The sequence below is a fragment of the Equus quagga genome, chromosome 18, assembly GCF_021613505.1.
Source record: "Equus quagga isolate Etosha38 chromosome 18, UCLA_HA_Equagga_1.0, whole genome shotgun sequence".
NCBI classification, from domain to species: Eukaryota; Metazoa; Chordata; class Mammalia; order Perissodactyla; family Equidae; genus Equus; species Equus quagga.
In genome coordinates, this window is record NC_060284.1 from 45246377 (window position 1) to 45273358 (window position 26982).

The following is a 26982-nucleotide window of genomic DNA, read 5'->3' on the forward strand; positions in this document are numbered from 1 at the left end:
TGACCACAACTGTAAGAGAAACCCTGAGTGAGTATTCTCTACCTGAGCCCCGTCAATTCCCAGAACTGTGAAAGACAATAAAAATAAATGCTTGCTATTGTTTTATACAACTAAGTTTTGGGTGGCAGTAATATTGGATTGGAACAGAAGGATAGGAGAAAGGCAGGGAGAAGGGGCAGAAGGGGCAGGGGAAGAAGAGAAAGAAAGTATAAGTCTTTTATAAAAAATAAATTTTAGAGAGGTTTCAAGATGATGGTGTAGGTGGACTCTGAACTTGCCTCCTCCCATGGACACAACAAATTTACAACTACTGTGGGAACAATCACCCCTGAGAGAGAACTGAAAACTGGATAAAAAGAACTCCTGCGGGGCTGGCCTGGTGGTGTAGTGGTTAAGATTGTGTGCTCCACTTGAGCTGCCTGGGGTTTGCTGGTTTGGAACCCAGGTGTGGACCTACACATCTCTTGTCAAGCCATGCTGTGGCAGGCATCCGACAAATAAAGTAGAAGAAAATGGGCATAGATGTTAGCTCAGGGCCAAACTTCCTCAGCAAAAAGAGGAGGATTGGCAGTGGGTATTACCTCAGGGCTAATCTTCCTAAGAAAAATGAACCCCTGCAATAAGGGACAGTCCTGACCGAGGTGGAAGAGGCAGAAATCTGGAGAGAAAAAGAGCCACCTTCCCAAGCTGCAGTGGTTCATGGCCAGCTGGGAGCAATCCTAAGGTACTCAGCCTTCCCTGGAGGACAAGGGGAACTGAGCAGGGGAGCATTACTGCTATAAGCATCCTTTGGACTCAGCACAACTGAGATGTGAGTCTCATAATAGCCAGCTTTGCTGGCTACTGACAACAATGGGAAATAGGCCCAGAAAAGCTATCAGACATAAGGTAGAAAAAAAGCCAGATCTTAAAGGACCCATGCACAAATTCACGCATTTCAGAAAGCAACCTAAAATCACCAGAAAGAAAGGTACACAGTCTTTTGGTAAAAAGAGACTCCCCTGATAGGCTCCAGGTGCATCTTGCTGAGAGGTGAGACCTCTCCAGGGACTGAGACATTGGTGTCAGCCCTTACTGTGACCACTTAGTAGAGGTGTGCTGATACAGACACTGGCAGATGCCATTTGAGTTCTTCCCCTGGACTTTTAGCTCAGGGTCTACCCACCCAATACAGTACTGATTTAATCCAGCTCAGCCAGGACAGGCAGCCTCCCTAGGAAATGGCCCCACCCAACAGCAAGCCTTTAGGGCAACTTGTGGGCCTCCTTAGGCTGGGTGCCTGGATCCTCTGCAGCTGGGCAAGTGGGTCTGCCTCTTTGGGGCAGGGTATGCACGAGGAGAGGGTGGAGTGTGTGGGACATTGGTGGAGTGTGTGGGGCCTCTGCAGTGGGGTGATTTGGTCTGCTTCAGGGGGTCAGGGTGTGCGCACAGGGCAGGACTCTGTTGATGGTGTGTGTGGCCCTGTGGGTGGTGGAGCTTTTCAGCTACAGAAGACTTGTACTTCTCAAACAGTCACACAGGGGATCCTTTCCACCTTCCAAAGCCTGAAACAATTGGGTGATCCTGTGCTTGGGGCCAGTTCCACTCAGCTGCAATCCTGAGAGAGCTGACAAGAACCTTGCAGCCCAGAGGCCTAAAACAATTGTAAGCCCCTGAGCCTAGCAACCAGCCACACTGGGTGCCTACTCATTTAACAGAAAAACTGCAACAGGAATGTGCTATTAGACCTTGAAGCCAACTGTGCTGAGGCTCCCCATGCCCAAAAAGTGACTGAAGGGTCCATAGCAGCCACATGCAGCTGAGCATTACAACCAGCTGGTTAGGCAGACAGCCTAGCCTCCCCAGGCACCTGCAGCAAGAGCAACCCTGCCACAACAGAAGAACACATGTAGCCCACACAAGAGTCACTCCTGGAACATTTGGAACTGGTGATGAGAGGGAAGAATACTACTGGGCCTCATAAGGCATCTCTTATATAAGGCCACCTCTCCAAGATCTGGAGACGTAGCTGACTCACCTAATACATAGAGATAAGCACAGAGAAAGAGACAAAATGAAGAGGCAAAGGAATATGTTCCAAGTAAGGGAACAGGAACAACCCCTGAAAAAGAACTAAATGAAACAGAAATAAACCATCTACCTGACAAAGAGTTCGAAAAAAGTCATGAGGATGCTCACTGATCTTGGGAGAAGAGTGGATGGACGCAACGAGAACGTCAACAAAGAATTGGAAAATATAAAAAAGAACCAATCAGAAATGAAGAATACAATACTGGGAATGAAAAATTCACTAGAGGGACTAGATAGCAGAGTAGATGATACAAAAGAATGGATCAGTGAACTGGACAAAAGACTAGAGGGAATCACCCAAACTGAACAGATAAAATAAAAAAAGAGTTTAAAAGAATGAGAACCTCTGAGACAACATCAAGCACACTAACAGTTGTATTATATGTGTCCCAGAAGGAGAAGAGAGAGACAAAGGGGCAGATAACTATTCAAAGAAATAATAGCCGAGGGCCAGCCCAGTGGCGCAGCGGTTGAGTGCATACATTCCACTTCAGCAGCCCAGGGTTCACCGGTTTGGATCCCGGCTGCAGACATGGCACCCTGTGGCAAGCCATGCTGTTGTAGGTGTCCCACATATAAAGTAGACGAAGATGGGCACAGATGTTAGCTCAGGGCCAGTCTTCCTCAGCAAAAAGAGGAGGATTGGCAGCAGTTGGCTCAGGACTAATCTTCCTTAAAAAAAAAGAAAAAAGAAATAATAGCTGAAAACTTTCCAGCTACAGAAAGCACAGAGGACACCAAACAAGATAAACCCAAAGAGGCCCAGACCAAGACACATTATAATTAAAATGTCAAGAATTAAAGATAAAGAGAGAATTCTAAAATCCACATGAGAAATGCAACAAGTTACATACAAAGGAAAGCCCATTAGGCTATCAGCTGACTTCTCAGCAGAAACCTTACAGGCCAGAAGGGAGTAGCACAATATATTTAAAGTTCTGAAAGGAAAAAACCTACAGCCAAGAATACTCTACCAGGCAAGGTTATCATTGAGAATGGAAGGAGAGATAAAGGGTTTTCCATAAAACCAAAAATTGAAGGGGTTTATCACCAAGAAACCAGTTTCACAAGAAATGATAAAGGGACTTAAGTAATTGGGAAAGAGAAGACCACAAATAGGAATAAGAAAATTATCAAAGAAAAAAAGGCAATAAAATCACTGGTAAAGGCAAAAATACAGGAAAGGTAGAACATCAACCACCTATGAAGACAATATGAAGGTCAAAGACAAAAGTACTAAAATTGCCTATTTCCATGCTAAGAGGGCAATGGATACACACACACAAATAAGAGGCTAGATATGATATCAAAAACATAAAATGTTGGAAGAAGGGAGTAAAAGAATAGAGCTTTTAGAAAGAGGTCCAACTAAAGAGACCATCAACTTAATATAGATTGCTATACACATATTTTATTATATATGAACCTCATGGTACTGATAAACCAAAAACCTATAATCCACAAAATTTAAGAGAAAGGAACCCAAACATAATACAAAAGAAATCAAACCACAAGGGAAGAGAGCAAGAGAAGAAGAAAGGAATGGAGAATAACTACTAAAACATGCAGAAAAAAGTAACAAAATGGTAATAAGTACATACTTATCAATAGCTACTTTAAATGTCAATGACTGAATACTCCAATCAAACGGCATAGGGTGGCTGATTTGATCAAAAAATAAGACCCATATATATGCTATATACAAGAGACACACTTCAGACCTAAAGGCGCTCACAAGCTGAAAGTTAAGGAATGGAAAAAGATAATCCATGCAAATAGCAATGAAAAGAAAGCTAGGGTAGCAATACTCATATCAGACAAAATAGACTTTAAAAACAAAAACTGTAACAAGAGACAAAGAAGGACACCACACAATGATAAAGGGAACAATCCAACAAGAGAATTTAACAATTGTAAATATCTATGCACCCAACATAAGAGCACCTAAATAGATAAAGCAATCATTAACAGACAGAAAAGGAGAAACAGACAGTAACACAATAATAGTAGGGGACTTTAACACTGCTCTTACACCAATGGATAGATCCTCCAAACAGAAGATCAATACGGAAACATTGGCCTTAAACGACACATTAGACTAGATGGACTTAATAGATATATACAGAACATTCTATCTGAAAACCACAGAATATATATTCTTTTCAAATGCACATAGAACATTCTCCAAGACTGATCACATAGTAGGCCACAAAATAATTCTCAATAAACTTAAGACTACTGAAATAATACCAAGCATCTTTTCTGACCACAAAGGTATGAAACTAGAAATCAACTATAGGAAGAAAATCAGAAAAGCCACAAAAGTGTAGAGATTAAACAAAACACAACTGAACAATGATTAGGTCCATGAAGAAATCAAACGAGAAATAAAAAAATATCTGAAGAAAAATGAAAATATGACATGCCAAAATTTATGGAATACAGTAAAAGCAGTTCTAAGAGAGAAGTTTATAGCAGTACAGGCCTACTTCAACAAACAAGAGAAATCTCAAATAAACAATCTAACAGTACACCTAAAGGAACTGGAAAAAGAAGAACAAAGCCAAAAATCAGTAGAAGGAAGGAAATAATAAAAATAGGAGCAAAAATAAATGAAATAGAGAATAAAATATAATAGGAAAAAATCAATGAAACAAAGAGCTGATTTTTTGAAAAAGATAAACAAAATTAACTAACCTTTAGCTAGACTCACCAAGAAAAAGAGACAAGGCTCAAATAAATAAAATCAGAAATGAAAGGAGAAATTACAATGGATGCTTTAGAAATACACAAGAATATGAGAGAATACTATGAAAAGCTACATGCCAACAAATTGGATAATCTAGAAGAAATGGATAAATTCTTAGAATCATACAACTTCCAGAACTGAATGAAGAAGAAATAGAGTATTTGAATAGACCAATCACCAGTAAGGAGATCAAAACAGTAATAAAAAACCTCCCAAAAAACAAAAGTCCAGGACCAGACGGCTTCCCTGCAGAATTCTATCAAACATTCAAAGAAGATTTAATACCCATCCTTCTTAAACTCTTTCAAAAATTTTAAGAGGAGGAGAAGCTTCCTAACTCATTCTATGAAGCTAGCATAACCCTCATACCAAAACCAGACAAGGACAACACCAAAAAAGAAAGTTACAGGCCAATATCACTGGTGAACATTGATGCAAAAATCCTCAACAAAATACTAGCAAATCGAATACAATGATACATTAAAAAGATCAACACTTGGGTCCTGCCCAGTGGCGCAGTGGTTAAGTTTACACATTCCACTTCAGTGGCCCAGCGTTCGCTGGTTGGGATCCCAGGTGCGGACATGGCACCACTTGGCAGACCATGCTGTGGTAGTCGTCCCACATATAAAGTAGAAGAAGATGGGCACGGATGTTAGCTCAGGGCCAGCCTTCCTCAGCCAAAAGAAGAGGATTGGCAGCAGATGTTAGCTCAGGGCTAAATGTCCTCAAAAAAAAAAAAAAAAAGATCAACACCAATGATCAAGTTGGAAATATTCCAGGGATGCAGAGATGGTTCAACATCCACAAATCAATTGTGATATACCACACTAACAAAATGAAGAATAAAAATCACATACCTCTCAATAGATGCAGAGAAAGCATTTGATAAAATACAGCATCCATTTATGATAAAAACTCTGAATAAAATGGATATAGAAGGAAAGGACCTCAACATAATAAAGGCCATACATGACAAACCCACAGCTAATATCATACTCAATGGAGAGAAAATGAAAGCTATCTCTCTAAGAACAGGAACCAGACAAGGATATCCACTTTCACCACTCTTATTTAACATTGTATTGGAAGACCTAGCCAGAGCAATCACGCAAGAAAAAAAATAATAAAAGTGATCCAAATTGGAAAGGAAGAAGTAAAACTGTCACTATGTTCAGATGACATGATTTTATATATAGAAAACTCTAAAGAATCCACCAAAAAACTTTTATAAATAATAAACAAATATGGTAATGTTGCAGGATACAAAATCAACATACAAAAATCAGTTGTGTTTCTATACACTAACAACAAGGTAGCATAAAGAGAAATTAAGAATACCATCCCACTTACAACTGCAACAAAAAGCATAAAATACCTAGGAACAAACTTAACCAAAGAGATGAAAGTTCTGTACGCTGAAAACCAGAAAACATTGTTGAAAGAAAATGAAGAAGACACAAAGAAATGGAAAGATATTCAGTGCTCTTGGATTGGAAGAATTAACATAGTTAAAATGTCCATACTTCCTAAAGCAAACTACAGATTCAACGCAATCCCTATCAAAGTTCCAACAACATTTTTCACAGAAATAGAACAAAGAATCCTAAAATTTTTATGGAACAACAAAAGACCCCGAATAGCCAAAGGAAACCTGAGAAAAAAGAACAAAGTTGGAGGCATCACACACCTTGATTTCAAAACATACTACACAACTATAGTAACCAAACAGCATGGTACTGGCACAAAAATAGACATACAGATCAATGGAACAGAATTGAGAGCCCAGAAATAAACCCACACATCTATGGACAGCTAATTTTCCACAAGGGAGCCAAAAACATACAACGGAGAAAGGGAAGTCTCTTCAATAAACGGTGTTGGGAAAACTGGACAGCCACATGCAAAAGAATGAAAGTAAACCACCATCTTACAGCACACACAAAAATCAACTCAAAATGGATTAAAGACTTGAATGTAAGACCTGAAACCATGAAACTTCTAGAAGAAAACATAGGCAGTACCTTCTTCAACACTTATCTTAGCCTATTTTCAAGCACCACGTTTGATCAGGCAAGGGAAACAATATAAAAAATAAACACGTGGGACTACATCAAACTAAAAAGCTTCTGCACAGCAAAGCAAACTATCAATAAAACGAAAAGACAGCCTAACAATTGGGAGAAGATATTTGCAAGCCATATATCTGATAAGGGGTTAATATCCAAAATATATAAAGAACTCATACATCTCAACAACAGGAAAAACTAACAACCCAATAAAAAAATAGGCAAAAGAGTTGAACAAACATTTCTCCAAAAAAGAAATACAGGCCAACAGGCACATGGAAGGATGTTCAACATCATTAACTATCAGGCAAATGCAAATCAAAACTACAATGAGATATCACCTCACTCCTGTCAGAATGGCTGTAATTAACAAGAAAGGAAACAACAGTGTTGGAGAGGATGTGGAGAGAAGGCAAACTTCACACACTGTTAGTGGGAATGCAAACTGGTGCAGCCACTAAGGAAAACAGTATGGAGATTCCTCAAAAAATTAAGAATAGGACTACCATACCACCCAGCTATTCCACTGCTGAGTATTTATCCAAAGAACATGAAAACACAAATGCGTGAGCATACGTTCACCTCTATGTTCATTGCAGCATTATTCACAATAGCCAAGACCTGTAAACAATCTAAGCGCCTATCAAGGGACAAATTGATAAAGAAGATGTGGTATATATACACAATGGAATATTACTCAGCCATAAGAAATGATGAACTCTGGCCATTTGTGACAACATGGATGGACCTTGAGGATATTGTGCTAAGTGAAATAAGTCAGAGGAAGAAAGTCAAATACCATATGATCTCACTCATAAGTAGAAGAGAAAAACAACAACAAACAATCACACAGAGACAGAGACTGGATTGGTGGTTACCAGAGGGGAGGTAGGGAGCAGGGAGAGCAAAAGGGATGATTAGGCACATGTGTGTGGTGATGGATTGTAATTAGTCTCTGGGTGGTGAACATGACGACGATTCCTACACAGGAATCGAAATATAATGATGCACACCTGAGATTTTTATAATCAATGTTACTGCAATAAAAAAAAATTGACATCAGAGGAAAGAGTGACCTAAACAGAAATTTATCATATAAACAGCACAGACTAAAAGCTAAAAAATTGGCCCTGAGGACCTGTATTGTTATCCACTGCTGTGCAATAAATTATCCTCCAATTCAAAAAAGAAAAAGAACAAAACCAAAAAATAAATAAATACATTTAAAAAAATTACAAGGGGTAATGTGATTAAAATATGTTAAGGAAAATTAACAAACATGCCAGTAAAGTTGATGGTAACTGGGAGATTTCTTTCACCTGGACTAGGAAGCTCAAATTTTCTTGAAATTGATAGATAAGGGTGACTATTTCACTCTTATCTTTGTCCAGTATTTTCCCTTGTAGAGATCCCAAACCAAATTGTATATTGTGAGATAAACATTGTAAAAATCAAGCATTTTTCTGCATATAATATTAAATTTCCTTAGAAAAAAAGATCTGTATATTTTATCTTGAGGGCCTTAAGTTAGAATGGTTTATGTTGCAATTGATAGAAAATCCAACTCAAAGTGACTCGCAAAGTAGGCAATTTATTGACTCAAAATATTGAAGATCTAGCAGTGGAGCTGATTAACCTGTTGCAGCAGTTCATCCAACATCATGCAGACTTGTTTTCTCTTAGCTTTTTTGGGGCCATCCTCAAACTTTACGTAGATATTTATGAACAAGAGAGGAATCTCAATCAATGGGACAAAATTTTATGAGTATGATCGGTCTTATATGGCGATTTGTCATTTACTAGAACCATTACTTTCTACAGAGTAATACACTTTGAGCCTGGCACACCAAACTCACCCAGGCCAAGGGAATATGCACTCTTTGCAAGTTGGTCACTACAGTAGACTAGGATTTACCAGCAAAATAGTACAACAGAGTGAAGAAGACTCTGAGGAAACATCACTGAAGACAGGAGTTTGGCAAGGGGCAAGGGAGTACCTGAAGTTGTCTCTCAGGCACGCATGGAGGAGAAGACATAATTTTCTTGGGGCTGAGTAGAAGGTGCAGCAAAATGGATTAGGCAAGCGTGGGATGAGTCCCTCCTATGGGGGAAATAATGTAATTTAAAAAAATAAATCAAAAGATTGCAACATTTGGTGCTCATGGCACTTCCTGGTTATGACCTTGGTCACTTCAAGTTATGATGTTAAACCAGCAACTCTGCTCCCAAGGTGGTATTCTCTTTCTTCCATTATGAAAGACTTGAGAAGCATTGTTGTAGCACTTCACCTTACGCCCTCCTCCAATAATAGGCTTTGATGTTGTTTAGTTTTTATTTCATAATCGTAAACTTAACCCTGCAGTCTAGCTAGACTTGGTATAGGAAAACATGGAACCCAAAGAACTGCAGTGAGAGCCCAAAGATTATAGGAGACTACGAACAGATGGGGGTGGAGGGGTGCTCTCCTGGTGGTTAAGATCAAACATGAGTCAAATTTATTATAGTAGTCCAATGTGGTGACTTGCTGGGCTTGCCATTCCTGGACCCGAAATGCTCCATGATTTCCACAATATTCAAGCCCTCTTTTGGCTTGCCAAAGACCACAGGCTTTCCATCCAACCACTCAGTCTGGCAGTACAGATGAAAAACTGGGAATAGGCTTCTTAATTCAACAAAGATATAGCTCAGCTAAGGCTGAATCTGGTTGGGGAGAAGGGAGAGAGTGGATAGAGGGTGTTGGGAATTGATGTGACAGAAGAGTCATGTCTACTGGGGGAGGGACCATTCTCGCATTACAGACCCCCTTGAGAAGCTGATATAAATTCTACTAAAAATACACGCACACATGCAAAATCTCACACGATTTGAAGTTCATGATATCCTTGAAGCCACTCATAGATCTCTAGCCAGTTAAGAATATTTAGTGCACAAACTTTCAGGTATTTAGTCACATGAGGGAAAGTTACTTCCTTTTGTATATAAATTCCTATGAAAGTTTAGAAAGTGAGAAGTAAAAATGGGGGAGGAGAGGAGAAGGAAGCTGTTTCCAGAAAGCCATAACATGGAAAAATCCTAAATCACGCTAGTACTTTTTCCCTCGAGTGTGGATAACTTTGAGAAGTCTGTTATCAACCCCAGTCTAAAACAAACAAATCTGTTAAGAGAAAACTCAAATGTAATTTTTCCCCCTTTCATCATAAAGAAATATGTAGCAAGGATTATCCTCAACAGTGTTAACATACTATTGAACTTCCCCCAGGATTTAGACCATTGGAATGCATTTTGGATGCCAATTCGAAATCTTCAAAGACTTTTTAACTTCATCACCTTTTTTGACAATGTTACCTAAGCATTTAATACATTTCTCTAGTTTATTTTCCTCTGTAATTGAGCAGTCAGTCAACAGCTCAAGACCATTGAGCTTCCATCTGAGGTTAAAGATTTGTCAGTTTCAGCATATCTCATATATCCATTTCCCAGTGATTTTTACTTAAAAAAGGGCAATACAGAAAATATTCAATAAATTATAAATTCTGTTATACAAAAGATGGGCAAAACTGAACTGCTGGATGGCATCAGCTCCACCTGACAGTAATGTGAAATATTTGTCAGCTCATGTATGAAACTCCACACTTAATGTGTAGAGAGGGCATGAGTGTCAAAATACACAAAATTTTAAAACGATATTTTTTTTTCCTGACAAATCCTTTATTTCTCCACATTTCTTTCTTTATAGAATAATTTCATCATCAGGCTCTAGAAGAAGCTGCTTGGGTTCAAGTTCCTCAGCATTATTTTGAAGCAAAGCCCAAACATCAGCGTCAATTTATCCACAAATACTTCATTGTATACCTTTAAAGATAAGGGAGACTTTTCCAAACGCAGCCATCATGTCATTCATTATCATATCTAAAATATTAACAATCCCTTAATATCATCAAATAAGTAGTGTTCAAATGTCTGATTGTCTCGTACATTTGGACAAGATTGGCATAAGACTTGTACAAACTAAACACTAAGTTTAGTTTGAATCAGGATTCAAATAAGAATCAGAGATTGTAGTCGACTGTGTTTAAGACGATTTTTAAAAAATCATAAATAGGGTCACATCACACAAATTGTTCTGTAACCTGTTTTCCTAAACATGTACCTTCAAAAGCACTGACCCGTGATGTCACATGTCAATCATATCTCAAAAACAAACACAAAAAAAGCACTGACCAGGGCCGGCCCCGTGGCTGAGTGGTTAAGCTTGCAAGCTCCACTGCAGGCTGCCCAGTGTTTCATTGGTTCGTATCCTGGGTGCAGACATGGCACCGCTCATTGAGCCACGCTGAGGCAGCATCCCACATGCCACAACTAAGAATATACAACTATGTACTGGGGGGCTTTGGAGAGTAAAAGGAAAAAAATAAAATCTTTAAAACAAAAAAACAACGCACTGACCATTATTATTATAGGTTTAAAAAATTCTAGGTTTAATTTGTATTATTAATGCTAAACATTTTTTTTTCTGGCGGAGTATTCACCTCTCAATTTGTAAAAGGTCTTTGTGTATAAAGACTATTCTTTAACGAGTTGCAAATATATCTTCTGATTTGGGTAGGAATCTTTTGTATTTTTTAATTCCTTACAAGTAGAGGGGTAAGAACACAACTCTGGCGCTACACTATTGGGTTCAAAACCTGGATGACACTTTGAAGCGATAAAACTGTGGCAGGTTAATCAGCGCCTGTTAGATGTATGTGTATGGACAACAGTAACTACTTCCTAAGGTTTTTGTGAGGATCAAATGATTTTTTTATTCATATAAGTTTAGTTCATCTACCTAAAGTACTTAGAACAGTGCTCAGCACATATTAAGCTTTACGCAACTGTTACCTATGATTATGACGACGTATATGGAGTGACTGTATTTCTGCAGTCTTGTTTGGTAATCAAGAATTTGTTGGGGCTGGCCCCAGGTGTAGCAGTTAAGTTCGGTGCACTCGGCTTCAGTGGGCTGGGTTTGTGGATTTGGATCCCGGGCATGGACTTACACCACTTGTCAGCCATACGTGGTGTCAACCCATGTACAAAATAGAGAGAGACTGGCACAAATGTTAGCTCAGGGCGAATCTTCCTCAACAAGAACACAAAAGAAGTTGTTTAGAACTACTTCTTTATTTGAAAAATACATAAACCAAAAGTTTCCAACTTCTCGTACATGTCGAAAACTTTGAATAAAAATCTCTTGGATATAAAATATGGTCTAAATGCCTCAAAATTAATTCTATGATATGATATGATTCTAAAATCATACATATTTTGAAAGCCTGAAGTTTTTTTAATGGCAAAAAAACAGTACCACTAAGTTGAAATTTTTTATTTTGCTAAAATGTATGAACAGAACATAACAGTCCACATTTTATGGTTTCCAAACATTTCACCAGTGATGATTTCCCTAAGATGCTGTTGTCCTTAATAGTTCAGATGCCTGATCTTCTGTGAAAGCCCAACTTGCCTTCCCTTCTACCCATCAAATTAATTTGTCTTTTCAGAAGTCTTGCCGGATATTTTCTTTGTTTGCCTCTCCATGTTGCTGCTTAATTTGAAAGATTTCATTTTCTAACTGCACAATAGTCCTTTCAATCTCATAATTCTTACTGACGAGGGATACCCAACTAGAAAAAAAAAAAAAAGGAAAAATTACTCAATGTAAAATTTCTCTTAGAAGATTTTATCTTATATACATTTTCAGCCAGGACATAATGGTAACCTTCACTTTTAACTTTCCATTTAAGAAAACTGAGGCATAATTGGGGGAAAGTAAGTAAAGGGTACATGGGACCTTTCTATTATTTCTTGTAATTGCTTGAGAATCTACAATTATCTCAAAATAAAAAGTTTAATCAAAAAAACCAAGCAAATTGTAAAGAGTGGAAGAGACAGGAAAGAGTAATGGAAGATATTATTTAATTGAATTAATAGAAAAAGAGGGAAAATAGGGCAGAGACAATAGTTAAAGAAAAATGGTGGAGGGAGCTGGCCCTGTGGCCAAGCAGTTAAGTTTGCACACTCTGCTTTGGCGGCCCAGGGTTTTGCCGGTTCCGATCCTGGGTGCTGACATGGCACTGCTCATCAGGCCACGCTGAGGTAGCATCCCACATGCCACAACTAGAGGGACCCACAACTAGAATATACAACTATGTACCAGGGGGATTTGGGGAGAAAAAAGCAGAGGTGGGGGGGAAAGGAGATTGGCAACAGTTGTTAGCTCAGGTGCCAATCTTTTAAAAAAAAAAAAAAGAAAAGAAAAATGGAGAAATTTCTGCAACTGATAAGAAAAATACTATAGACTTTAAGGAGCCTTCCCCTTCCTCCACAAAAAAATCTCTAGGACAAATGAAAACACACATGTATATTCAGAAGATAAGAGCTTGAAGAAAAATGTGAGAAAATGCATTATAGATTGATAGCATGGGAAACATGGAGGTGGAAAGGAAGGTGGAATAAGAAGAATGTTATGGGTGATGAGAGAGGGAAGGTAGAGAAATAGCAAAGCAAAAAAGAAAAGAGAAATGACACAAAAATTCATGATTATATTTAGGTATTTGTATAAACTTATTTGCGTACATGAAGAACATTTTAAAAATAAAATATATAAACAAAGGGGAAAAAAACTGGGACACAAATTATCAAGAAAGTATGGAATCTCCCTCCTGCAAGAGTTAAAAAATAGACTTTTTTTTTCCTTTTAAAAAGGAATATAGGCAGAATCCTATTCAGAAGAGAAACAGTGGACTGAAAACAGGGCGCTCTAAAACCAGAATCAATTAGCAGCGGTTCAATTTTCGCTGATAACTCTCTTACTGCCTTCCAAGCCCACATGTCAGAAAGAGGCAGGGCAATGAAGAGCAGTATTCAGAAAACAGCCTTCTTTGACACTTGTGGCATTTGAATACTGTTTAAATCATACTGTTGAATCTTGACCTTAAAAAGTGCTAAACAATTTAAAAGACAATGGAATTGTAAATAACTCACGTTGACTCCATTTCTCTTAATTTAGATCCAGCTGTGAGCTGCATGTTCTTTCGCTGCCAGTTTAAATCTTGATTATGTTTCCTGTAAAAAATTATTTATACAACGCACCTAGATTTTATAAGATTAAAATCAACAGAAAAATCTAAAATCAATATAATACATCTTTAATTCCCTGAGAACAAGAGATATATGCAGTCATAGAGTAATTCCAGGAATTAACATTCTTCTAATTATCTTTCAACTACAAATTTCATAAAACAAGCTCACTGTGAAAAATTAAACACGCACATAAACAGATTAAAAATTGCAAGCCCCTCCTCCCACGTGCTGCTTCTTCTCCTTACTAACTGCGGCTTAGTTTTGGGAGGTGTCGTTCCAGACTCTTTCCTACACCACGTGCATATAGAGATTAGTTTTTTTCACATAAATGAGATTATACATATTATTCTGCAACTTTTCCCTCTTCTAAAAGTGCCTTTTCAATGTCTGCAGTCTTACAAATTGCAAATGACCTGGTAGAGATGTTTTCAGACCTCAGGTCATTTCTCCCCAACTCAAGTAAGGCAAACCCAACAAGAGATGCTGGATAAAGCGTGGAGCAAGTGTTTACTCTCATATGACTATAAAACAGTGGTTCCTTTTTTGTCTCACTCTATTTATCAAGGGTTCACCTAAACTTTATTCTAAAATAAGAGGAAAATACAATTTACCTTAACTTCTGGAGCTCTTTCTGTGCATGTTCAATCATATGAACTAGATTTCTAAGGAAGGAAAAGAGGAAAGTCAAATTAAGTACATTAAAATCTACCAGAACCAAGTAAAAGTGAACTATCTAGTTGATACAAGGTCAAGTTTTTCTGCTAAAAAGAGTTAATTTTATTGAGCTCTCTGTGCCAAAAACAATGTTAGACACTCTATAAACATTAGCTAACTTAATTCTCGGAGGTAGGTGTGATTATTCCTATTTCACATGTGAGGAAACTAAGCTTAGACAGATTCAGTAACTTGGTCAAGGTAACATAGTCCGAACTGAATTCTATTTCAGGTCTTTAAAACCCTCGAGCCCAAGCAGTTTACTGATACTCTGATTTTGTGTACTTACGTCACTTCTTAAACTGTCATCACTTCTTTTCCATGGAAAATATCTGATATGAGTACACTCATTTAAATCCTTTTCATCTCTATGTTTCTATATCTACATTTATCTTGTTATTGTCCCCTTCCTGTCCACTGCTAACTAGAGAGAGAAGAAAACAAAACTATTGTGGAAGGTTGGGATTCAGATTCAAGTCCAAGTCAGTCTAACTAGCACAGGGGGGAAGCTGAGTGACACAGAGTATACCATGTGATTATTATTAGAGAAGTGATTCAAGGGTTGATTTCAATCTCTCTTTTTCTTTTTTGCCGAGGAAGATGAGCCCTGAGCTAACATCTGTGCCAATCTTCCGCCACTTTATATCTGCGCCACTGCCACAGCATGGCTGACGAGTGGTACAGGTTCACAGCCAGGATCCAAACCCACGAACCTGGATTGCTGAAGTGGAGTGTGCCACACTTAACCACAATGCCACGGGGCAGGACCCCTCCTTTTAAAAATATATATATAAAAAATAAATAACAGCTTTACTGATTTCCTCTAAGGCAGCAGAGAATCACCTGTAGGGTACATTTCAATCACACTGGCCCTACTATGATCTCACTCTAGATCCAAAATCATTTCCTGACTTTTGTGACTCAAATTTCCTGCTGCTCGCCTGAGGTTTTTCTCCTATCTTTACTGACTGATTTCTTCACTAACTGCAATTCTCTCTAGATTTGGTCTTCTTCACACAGCTGTGCCTCTCCAAGCTTTCCTTCAGCTCTTCTCACTTTCCTTGACTTCAGCAATCACTCTATGCTGAGGTTAACCAAGCTTAGTACTCTATTCCTGACCTCTGACCATCAACAGGGAGCTTTTCTTCGCATTACCTCTTCCTGAAAGCCCAATTTATTTGTTGTCTTCTCCCTTCTTCCACCCTTCCCCTTAAGTATACAGGTCCCTCCTAAGTATTCTGAACATTTTTCTATTAAAACTTACTGCATTGTATAATGGGAATCAGAAGTCTTGGGTTCTAGTCCACACTCTGCCCCAAACAGCTGTGTCCTTGGATGAGTCATTTGACATCACTGGGGCTGAGGCTATTTATTGTAAAATGGGGGGCTGACCCTGAAGGTTTCCCCTAAGTTCTAAGTACAGAATTTTCTCCTTATTAACAAAATACAAGACTGTACTATTTATTTATTTGTTTTTACTGAAGATGATTTGCCCTGAGCTAACATCTGCTGCCAATCTTCCTCTTTTTGTATGTGAGCTGCCACCACAGCGTGGCCACCGAGAGACAAGTGGTATAGGTCTGCGCCTGGGGACTGAACCTGGGCTGCCAAAGCAGAGGGCACTGAACCCAACTGCTAGGCCACCAGGGCTGGTCCAGGACTGTACTATTTTCTTAGCAGTCCTGCACCAAGACTTGCTTAGAACTAAAAGGTTTCTGCCCAGCATGATTGACACTCTCAAATTCTTTCATGAGGAAAGAAAACTTACTTTGATGAGAAATAGTAACCCTCCTCTGGAGAAGCATCCATTGGGTCCGAAGGAGGCAAAACATGCTCAGGGGACAAAATATGCCATTCCAGGAGGAGGTGAAACATGAGTAAAGGCCCAGAGGCAGGGTACATGATAATTATCTGAGAGAGGACTAGTCTGGCTGGAGTGAAAGCCTAAAACTGAGGTATAGCCTTTTGCCTTGAATACCATGTTGAATAGTCTGGACCTTATCTTGCAGGAAATGGGGAATTATTAAAGGTTTCTAGGCAAGTTGAAAGCAATTTATTTTTTTCCCCTGCGTCCATGTTCTCCTCCATTCCTGGCATGTTCCTGCTCTCCTCTAAACATCTAAATCTCACCCCTTTTTAATAACCCTAATTCTGAATGTCCCTTCTCTGGATCTCCGTAGTTTACAGACCACAGCACACAATGCAGCACTTGCCCCCAGGCTGCCAAAAATGGACTACTAGTTATTCGGCATAGAATATCTTGTCTCTTCAACTAGATAAAGCTTCTTGAGGACAAGGAACACATTTTTCCACTTTGTGAAATACCGACATTTTCTTTGCTTGATCTGTCTCTTAAATTTCTTAATCGCTCTGACCCCATTTTTCCTTTATCCCCCTTGCAACATATTCACAAAAGAAACTGAACTGTTTGTTCTACTGTTTCCCAGATTCTAGATTTTGCCCACTAGATCCTTAGGCGACCATACAAATTTAAAACATAATTCTGAAAATTTGAGAAAAGGTATTTATCATTTGGTGATTTTGCTTTATTTCAGGAAACACACACTATTAACAGTTTTATGCACATACATGAGGTTCAATGGCCTTTTCTCCTTAAATAATTAACAGAGACTCGGGGGATTTTAGGGCTCAAAGGGGTCACAGAGACCATCTAACTACCGAATTTTACAAATAAGGAAATTGAACCCTGGACAGATAACAAAACATAAAGCTAAAGCTAATTATATGGAACAGAAATAGGAGCTCAGCGGCTTGTTTTGGCACTTTGTTTCTGGGGTTTATTCCCTACTTACAGTCAACTCTCATTTGCAGATTCCATATTTATAAATTTGCCTACTCACTCAAATTTATTTGTAACCCCAAAATCAATACTTGCTGTGTTTTGCGATCATTTGCAGACATGCTCAGAGCAGCAAAAAATTTGAGTTGCTGAATGAGCACATTCCCAGCTGAAGGAGTGGAACAAGGAGACGCTCTGCCTTCTTGTTTCAGGTCTCATACAGAGATAACCAAAGGATGGAGTTTAATTTCCAACTCTGGCAAGTTACTTAACACTTCTGAACTTTGTTTTCTCTTTTACAAAATAAAGAAAATAGTATCTGCCAGAATGAGTTGTTTCCACGATTTAAGATTATAATTCATGTGAGATGTGTATGTGTGCGTATTATATATGTATATACACACATGTATACAGACACACATATCACACATACATATTTCTCCCAGGAGAAATGGTAAAATACTTGCTAACAGTACAGTATTTGCTAATTCAGTATTCAAAGCCACTTTATAGAACAGAACATGCAACTAATGAGAACTGACTGTATAAGCAATCCCCCACATTAATGATCACATTCTACCACGTCGGGATTTGTAAATCAGACCTCAGGACTCATTTTATTACAGTATTATACAATAAACATGCTAGTTAGGTTTAGGTCCCCTGAGTACTCTAAACCTTTGAGGTGGGTCTCACAATGGTGGCCTTTCAAATGGGTTGTAGCTCTAGGACATGATTCCAGCTGAAAGTCCAGCTATACTATTTTTATCCCACTCCCTCTATCCTACTTCCCACATTTTAAAGAAATACCAATGCGGTGGGTGGGATGGGTTAAAAAACAAAAAAAAAGCTTCTTACTCATTATACACTTTCCAGGCGTTGCATCCATGCTGTGACATTAGTTCCAGATTCTCAATTCGAACTGCCTGATGCTCTAACTGGGCCATAGAATTATTTACACATTCTTGCCATGCAGTGATGTCATTTTTCTGACCCGAGGAAGGGGCTGGAAGTTCATATCTGAAATTAAACAATAATAAAACCACATATTCCTCCAAACTTTTATATCCCTCCTCCCAAGAGAACGCCTCACAGGTCTATGCACACTGTAAAAACTACAGAAGACTGAAGATAAGACATAGACCTTACAATAATAGGAAACCTATTTATCCTAAGAAACAATCAATTTACAAATGAGATTTAGCATCATTACGTATAGTAACAAAAAACTGTTCACTTAAATGTGAACTGATTCAGTTAGCTATGGTACAGGCATACCTCATTTTACTGAGCTTTGCTTTATTGTGATTCAGATACTGCGTTTTTCACAAATTGAAGGTTTGTGGCAATTCCGTGTCAAGCAGGTCTATCAGTGCTATTTTTCCAACTGCGTTTGTTCACCTTGTCTGTGTGTGTCACATTTTGGTAATTCTGGCAATATTTCAAACTTTCCCATTATTATTATATTCATTATGGTGATCTGTGAACAGTGATCTTTGATATTACTATTGTAATTGTTTTAGGGTGCCACAGATTGTGCCCATATAAGACGGCGAACTTAATCAATGTGTGTGTTCTGACTGCTCCACAGAGCACAACCACTCCTTTGTCTCTCTCCCTCTCCTTGGGCCTCCCTATTCCCTGAGACAAAATAATATTGAAATCAGACCAGTTAATAACCCTACAATGGCCTCTAAGTGTTCAAGTGAAAAGCAGACCCACACATCTCTCGCTTTAAATCAAAAGCTAGAAATGATTAAGCTTAGTGAGGAAGGCATGTCGAAAGCTGACACAAGCTGAGAGCTAGGCTTCTTGTGCCAAACACCTGGACAAGTTGCGAACGCAAAGGCAAGTTCTTAAGGGCAATTAAAAGTGCTACTCCAGTGAACACACAAATAAGAAAGTGAAACAGCCTTATTGCTGATATGGAGAAAGTTTTAGTGGTCTGGATAGAAGATCAAAGCAGCCATAACATTCCCTTAAGCCAAAGCCTAATACAGAGCAAGGTCCTAACTCTCTCCAATTCTATAAAGGCTGAGAGGTGAGGAAGCTGCAGAAGAAAAGTCTGAAGCTAGTGGAGGTTGGTTCATGAGTTTTAAGGAGTGAAGCTGTCTCCATAACATAAAAGTGTAAGGTGAAGAGGCCAGTGCCGACACAGAAGCTGCGGCACGTCATCCAGAAGATCTAGCTCAGACAATTAATGAAGGTGGGATACTGAACAACAGATTTTCAATGTAGACAAAACAGCCTTATATTGCAAGATGCCATCTAGGACTTCAACAGCTAGAGAGGAGATGTCAACGCTTGGCTTCAAAGCTTTAAAGGACAGGCTGAGTCTCTTATTAGGGGCTAAAGCAGTCGGTGACTCTAAGTTGAAGCCAATGTTCATTTACCATTCCCCAAATACTAAGGCTCTAAAGAATTATGCTAATCTACTCTGCCTGTGCTCTACAAATGGAACAATAAAGCCTGGATAACAGCACATTTGTTTACAACATGGTTTACTGAATATTTTAAGCCCACTGTTGAGACCTACTGCTCAGAAAAAAAAATTCCTTTCAAAATATTACTGCTGACAATGCACCTGGTCACCCAAGAGCTCTGACTGATGGAGACATACAAGATTAACGTTCTTTTCAAGCCTGCTAACACAACATCCATTCTGCAGCCCATGGATCAAGGAGTAATTTCAACTTTCGAGACTTAATATTTAAGAAATACATTTCGTAAGGATAGAGCTGCCGTAGATAGTGATTCCTCTGATGGATGTGGACAAAGTAAATTGAAAACCTTCTGGAAAGGATTCACCATTCCAGATGCCATTAAGAACATTCATGATTCATGGGAAGAGGTCAAAATGTCAACATTAACAGGGCTTTGCAAGAAGTTGATTCCAGCCTTCGTGGCTGACTTTGAAGGGGGTTCAAGACTTCAGTAGAGGAAGTAACTGCAGATGTGGTGAAAATAACAAGAGAACTAGAATTAGAAGTGGGGCCTGAAGATATGACTGAATTGCTGCAATTTTATGATAAAACTTTAATGGGGGAGGAGTTGCTTCTTATTGATGAGCAAAGAAAAGTGGTTTCTTGAGATGGAATCTACTCCTGGTGAAGATTGTTGAAACGACAAAGGATTCAGAATATGACACAAACTTAGTTGATAAGGCAGCAGGAGGATCTGAGAGGACTGACTCCAATTTTGAAAGTAGTTCTACTGTGGGTAAAATGCCATCAAACAGCATTGCATGCTACAGAGAAATCGTTCATGAAAGGAAGAATCAATCCATGTGGGAAACTTCATTGTTGTCTTATTTAAGAAACTGCCACAGCCACCCCAACCTTCAACCACCACCACCCTGATGAGTCAGCAGCCATCAACACAGATGCAAGACTGTCCACCAGCAAAAAGATTACGACTTGCTGAAGGCTCCAGTTGATGGTCAGCATTTTTAAGCAATAAAATATTTTTACATTAAGGTATGTAATTTTTTTTAGACATAATGCTATTACACATGTAACAGACTGAGTTTAGTGTAAATATAACTTTTACATGCACTGAGAAACAAAAAAAGTCATGTGATTTGCTTTACTGCGATATTCGCTTTATTGCAGTGGTTGAAACGAACCCACTATCTCTCTGAAGTGTGCTTAAAGGATTCTTATATTGGCTATTAAATGACATTACTGAAGAATACTTGGGCCAGCTCGGTGGCACAGCAGTTAAATTCACGCGTTCTGCTTCTCAGGCAGCTTGGGGTTTGCCGGTTCAGATGCGGGGTGTGGACACGGTACCACTGGGCAAACGCCATGCTGTGGTAGGCATCCCACGTATAAAATAGAGGAAGATGGGCATGGATGTTAGCTCAGAGCCAGTCTTCCTCAGCAAAAAGAGGAAGACTGGCAGCAGTTAGCTCAGGGCTGATCTTCGTCAAAAAAAAAAAAAAAAAAAAAAAGAATACTTAATGCATTAAGATGTTTGTAATATATTAAGGGGAAAAAATAGAATACAAAAAATTATGCTATAACTTTTATAAGACACACCTACATCCATACACCCTCCCACCCATACACCCACACTCCTCTGGAGAAAAAAAATGGGAAGGGATATAATAATTCTTTTGGACCTCACTCTTATTCTCTCACTGTATACTACCCAATCCTTAAACACTGCCAATATAGCCAGCAAATCCACTCTTCACAAATCTCAGTTCATTACTGAGTTACTAAAAACTAAGTTTTAATTTCCATTTTAACATTTTTTACTAGATACTGTAAAAACTCCAAATTATTCTTATGAAAACTTGAGCGATATGCAACTGGCATCAAGAAATAACGAACTGGGGCCGGCCCCCTGGCTGAGTAGTTAAGTTTGCATGCTCCGCTTAGCTGGCCTGGGATTCAACAGTTCAGATCCCGGGTGTGGATCTACGCACCACCCATCAAGCCATGCTGTGGTGGCATCCCACATAGAAGAACTAGAAGGACCTACAACTATGATATACAGCTATGTACTGGGGCTTTGGGGAGGAAAAAAAAGATGAGGAAGATTGGCAACAGATGTTAGCTCAGGGCCAGTCTTCCTCACAAAAAAGCATACCATCGGAAAACTATTAGAAATAATCAACAATTACAGCACGTTGCAGGGTACAAAATCAACTAACAAAAATCAGTTGCATTTCTATACTCTAATAACAAATTAACAGGAAGAGAACTCAAGAACACAACCCCATTTACAACTGCAACAAAAAGAATAAAATATCTTGGAACAAATTTAACCAAGGAGGTGAAAGACCTATTCAATGAAAACTATAGGACATTACTGAAAGAAACTGATGATGACATAAAGAAATGGAAAGATATTCCATGCACACAGACTGGAACAATAAACATAGTTAAAATGTCCATACTACAGATTCAAAACAATCCCAATCAGAATCCCAATGACATACTTCAGAGAAATAGAACAAAGACTCCTAAAACTCATACAGGGCAACAAAAGACCGCGAATAGCTAAAGCAATCCTGAGAAAAAAGAACAAAGCTGGAGGCATCACAAGCCCTGACTTCAAAATATATTACAAAGCCATAGTAATCAAAACAGCATAGTACTGATACAAAAACAGGCACACAGATCAACGGAACAGAACTGAAAGCCCAGAAATAAAACCACACATCTACGGACAGCTAATCTTGGACAAAGGAGCTAAGAACATACAATGGAGAAAGGAAAGTCTCTTCAATAAATGAGGTTAGGAAAACTGGACAGCCACATGCAAAAGAATGAAAGACCATTATCTCATGCCATACACAAAAATTAACTCAAAAAGGATCCAAACCAGCGAAACTCTGGGCTGCCGAAGCAGAGCGCGTGAACTTAACCACTCCGCCACGGGGCCAGCCCCCTATTAAACATGTACTCCGTTACAATTTACCATTCCTTTATTGTTGGGTCTTAAAATATTTTCCATTAAAAAAAATTTTTTTTTAAAGATTGGCACCTGAGCTAACAACTCTTGCCAATCTTCTTCTTTTTTTTTTAATTCTTCTCCCCAAAGCCCCCCAGTATACAGTTGTAGATTCTAGTTGTGAGTGCCTCTGGTTGTGCTATGTGGGATGCTGCCTCATCGTGGCCTGATGAGCGGTGCCATGTCCGCACCCAGGATCCGAACTGGTGAAACCCTGGGCCGCCGAAGAGGAGTGTGCGAACTTAACCACTCGGCCTTGGGGCCGGCCCCTTAAATATGTTCCATTTTTAATTAATGGCACAAAGAATATCTTTGAACATTAACACAGGACTATTTGAACCACTATTACATGAGAAAACAAATATACAAAAACAGATAAAATTTTTTTTGTTTTTAACATTTATTTTGACATGGCTACAGCAGTTTTACTGATAAATTAAAGTTAACAATGATTTAAACTCAGATGAACCCAGAAACAGGACTTACCGTTTCATACTGAGCAATTCAATCGGTTGTCGAGCAGCCAGTCTTTCAAATTCATTTCTCACTATGTCGGTCTGATATATGAATCAGAGAAAAACTTATTTCCAAACTCATATCAACAAATTGAAATTGACAATCACCAAATAGGTAGTGAATCTAACCTACTTATTTATACTTTATACGATCCATTGTAAAGAATCATTTCCCTTCCTCCAAGTCCTCTCTGGGTTAAATGATCTCTAGGATCTGGAGAAAACACAGACAGACAGACAGACAGACAGACAGACAGACAGACAGACACACACACACACACCCCCCACATGTAAAGGGGCCCACAGAGAAAGGTATTAATCCTAGATCAGTGGCTCTCAGTCCCAGCTGCAAATGAGAATAAACTGGGAGCTCTGAAAACAATTCCAGCCCCAGCCACATCTCACCCCTATCCCCCACTCCCATTTAATTATTCTGAAGTGGGGACTGGGCATGATTCTAACTGTTGTTTTTAACCCACCAGTTGATTGTAAAGTGAAGCCAGTGTTGAGAACTAGAGATCTGAGTATTCACTGGGAGTAGGGGAAGAAAAGAGAGGACTTGAACTTAAAATAATTAGCTTTAGGGCTATGAGCCTCAACTTATACTTTCTTTCTGGTCATGGCTGCTATTTTCACATTTTATTCATTGCAAAGAATTGAGAAGGGGGGAAGGGGCAAAAGGAACTGGTTCTGCTAGCTGCTCTAACAATTTTACTATTTTCAAAAAAATGTGGTGTAACTTAACTTCTTTAGGTCCAATGTTTTGGTCAATATCTTATTCCATTGGGTTCCGCAGATTTCCCCTCCTGACTATAAACAACTGCTCAAGTGAAATATTCATTTACAGCAATATCTTAGTTATCCCACATAATTTCAATTTTTCAAGGGCTTCAGCTATCTTAACAATTAGACTAAAGAGTAAGCAAAAAAGGCCTTCCAGAAGCCCACATTCTTTGTTTAAAAGTTTTACAGCAACCATCTCTTATTGGAGAAAGCCTTTTTTGGACTATGGCTGAGTTACAAGTAGCTCTAAGAACAGGTGATAATCTAGTTTCCTGCAGAAAACCAGGGCCTTCTAGCTAGAAGGCTATGCACAGAGACAAGACAAGGAGTAACAACTAACAATTAGATAAAAAACTATAAAAATGCACTACAAGCAGTCTTGAGCCATGTAACACAGGAGCCCTTACCTAACGCACATGGCCACTAAGTGACAGATCTGGAATTTCAACTTAACTCTCTTCGAAGACTGAGACAACACTGCTAGAGCTAAGTCATGAAAAGAGCTCTAGGTATGTCTGGCACACAGTAAGCATTCATTAAATAAAACTGCCTTAGAAGCTCTTCGTATATTCAACTGATAAATATTTAGGTGCCTACTGTGTGCCAGCCACTGTTCTAAGTGATGAAGATACAGTAGTGAAGAAGACAAAAAAGACCCCTGCCCATGGAGCAGTCTCATCTCAGAGCCTTCCTCAACCATCCTATCTAAACAATCACCCAGTCACTCCAAATCACATCACTACTTTAATTCTCTGTATAGCTTTACTAATAAGCGGATATTCTGTGATTTATTTGTCTGTCTCCACACTCTAGAATATAAACTCCATGAATATGGACCTTGCCCAATATCTGGCATAGAAGAGCCCTTCATAAATAGTTGTTAAATGAATTAATGGAAGAACAGTTTCAAAGGCTGTTTGAACAGAGGTCTTAAGCAAATTAGTTAGCCTCTCTAAGCTAGTTTCCCCTTTAAAAAACTGGGACAAACATATATAGTTCACAGGGCTGTTTTTAGGACTGAGATAGTGAGCCCAGTACACTATTAACTTCTATTATAAAAAAAAAATTAGTAACTTCAGTATACTAATTATAAAGATAGGAAGCATATGTTGTATTTAAAAGAGCTAAAAATGCCCAAACTGGTTAAAATATTTAAGTCTGTGACTGAATGCAGTTATCTGACACTTTCAGAAATCAATCTAATAAGGAAGCATTACTGTGCTCAGTTCTTACTGTGCTAACATCTACATCTGGGTAACAACACTTAGAAAAAGCACGGGAAAATATCATATCATAGGAACATCTCTCTCCTACTTACAATTTAACCAACATTTTTTTCATGTTACTTCAATATAAATACTGCGTTTTAATAACAGAATTCTTTCATAAATAAATGGTCACCTACAATGGGGGAAAAGCCCAAACACGTAGGTACTGAAATGCTTAAGAGCATTCATTAATCCAGATACCTTACGCTTAAGTTACTTGACTAGACCCCGAATAGTCTCTTGGGTACACTTCTGGGCTACATATTTAAATGGTGTATTACTTAGGTATGGTTTGTCTCGCCAGTCATTCACATACATCCGGTAAATACGTAGGCTTAGATACAACCTCCGCCCTCCAGTGGTTCTCAGAAGCTTAGGTAATCAGACGTACACATTAAAACACCCTAGATCACCTGTTTTAGAATGGACCTTAGAGTATAAAGGATCCCTTTGAGAACTGACGCAAGGAACCTATCTCGGGAAAACGTACAGATTAATTTTTGCATTGTTAGGCAGTTCACAGAGCCCCGGAAAGTCCTCCTTTAGGCGTCGGAGTAAGAACCCCAGCGGAGGCTATCTACCTAGCTGTTTTCAATGGACTGGTAATATCTATACAACAGGGCAAGGAATAGCTAAGGAAGCAATAGTTAAAGCTGGAATTCAAAATTCACTTATACGTGGCTAAGGCGCTCAATCCAAAATAAAGATTCACAGGATCCTGGTGCATATGCTGGGCTCAAGACATCACACTTACTTCAAAAGCAGAATAATCCGGGGCTGTCAGGTAGCTCAGGTAGTTCTTAGTAGGTCGGTATCTGCGAGTTTCCTCCTCCACCAGCGCCGCAGCCTAAGAACGAGAACAGGGCCAGGGTAGAGCCAGCAAATTGTAAGGGGCCTCTTCCAGCACTAAGGGCGAGCGAGCGCTGAGGCAGCAACACAGGCACCGCGAACTCACCGCTTCCCGCACCCCAGGCGCTTCATAACCTTGGTCAAAATACGGCAGCGCGTCCACCACCACCTCTCCGGCCACCAGACCCGTGCCCGCCATTCTCAGGTTCGCATGGGTTTTTTGAGTCTGCGCAAACTCTGGCCCAGTGAATTACGCCTGCGCCCACCACTGACGTAAGCCACGACGCCTGCGCATTGGCTTTGGCACATGCTCAGTTGCTAATGATGAAGGCACGCTCGCCCAGGCGCTAGGAATTGCCCAGCCATTTTGTTTTGGTCGGACGTGACGTCACGTCTTGGTTTTCTCATGTCTGCGGAACGTCTCAATTTCTCGTCCCCGCTTGTTCACCTTTTTCCCTCCGACTGGCAGCAGTTGGGAGAGGAGCTGAGACTTTTGGTTTCCTCCTGGACGCTGCTATCTGGGAGGGGAATCCTTTAAAACTTTGGAGGGAACTGGCTGCAGGATTTGGCGCGGAGGGAG

The 26982-nt window shown here is 39.2% G+C and overlaps 1 protein-coding gene across 1 annotated transcript; it reads right to left on the reverse strand.

Moving 5' to 3' along the window:
* Window positions 1–12238: 12238 nt before the first annotated feature.
* BCAS2 (BCAS2 pre-mRNA processing factor) lies at window positions 12239–26667 on the reverse strand. The gene is made up of 7 exons (XM_046645312.1): window positions 26509–26667; window positions 26308–26400; window positions 23474–23544; window positions 18383–18544; window positions 14622–14672; window positions 13912–13992; window positions 12239–12551 (listed from the first exon to the last, which is right to left on the reverse strand). Exons 1-7 carry the CDS (start codon window positions 26599–26601, stop codon window positions 12425–12427), a joined length of 678 nt encoding a protein of 225 aa, XP_046501268.1. The 5' UTR covers window positions 26602–26667; the 3' UTR covers window positions 12239–12424.
* Window positions 26668–26982: the final 315 nt, after the last annotated feature.

Excerpts from the sequence above, each read along its gene's own strand:
- BCAS2 (XM_046645312.1), bottom strand. The coding sequence starts at position 26,601 with ATGGCGGGCACGGGTCTGGTGGCCGGAGAGGTGGTGGTGGACGCGCTG. Across the intron at positions 18,545-23,473 it reads GAATTGCTCAGTATGAAACG|ATATGAACTTCCAGCCCCTT; the intron begins GTAAGTCCTGTT and ends GTTTAATTTCAG. Across the intron at positions 12,552-13,911 it reads TTAAGAGAAATGGAGTCAAC|TTGGGTATCCCTCGTCAGTA; the intron begins GTGAGTTATTTA and ends TTTTTTTTCTAG.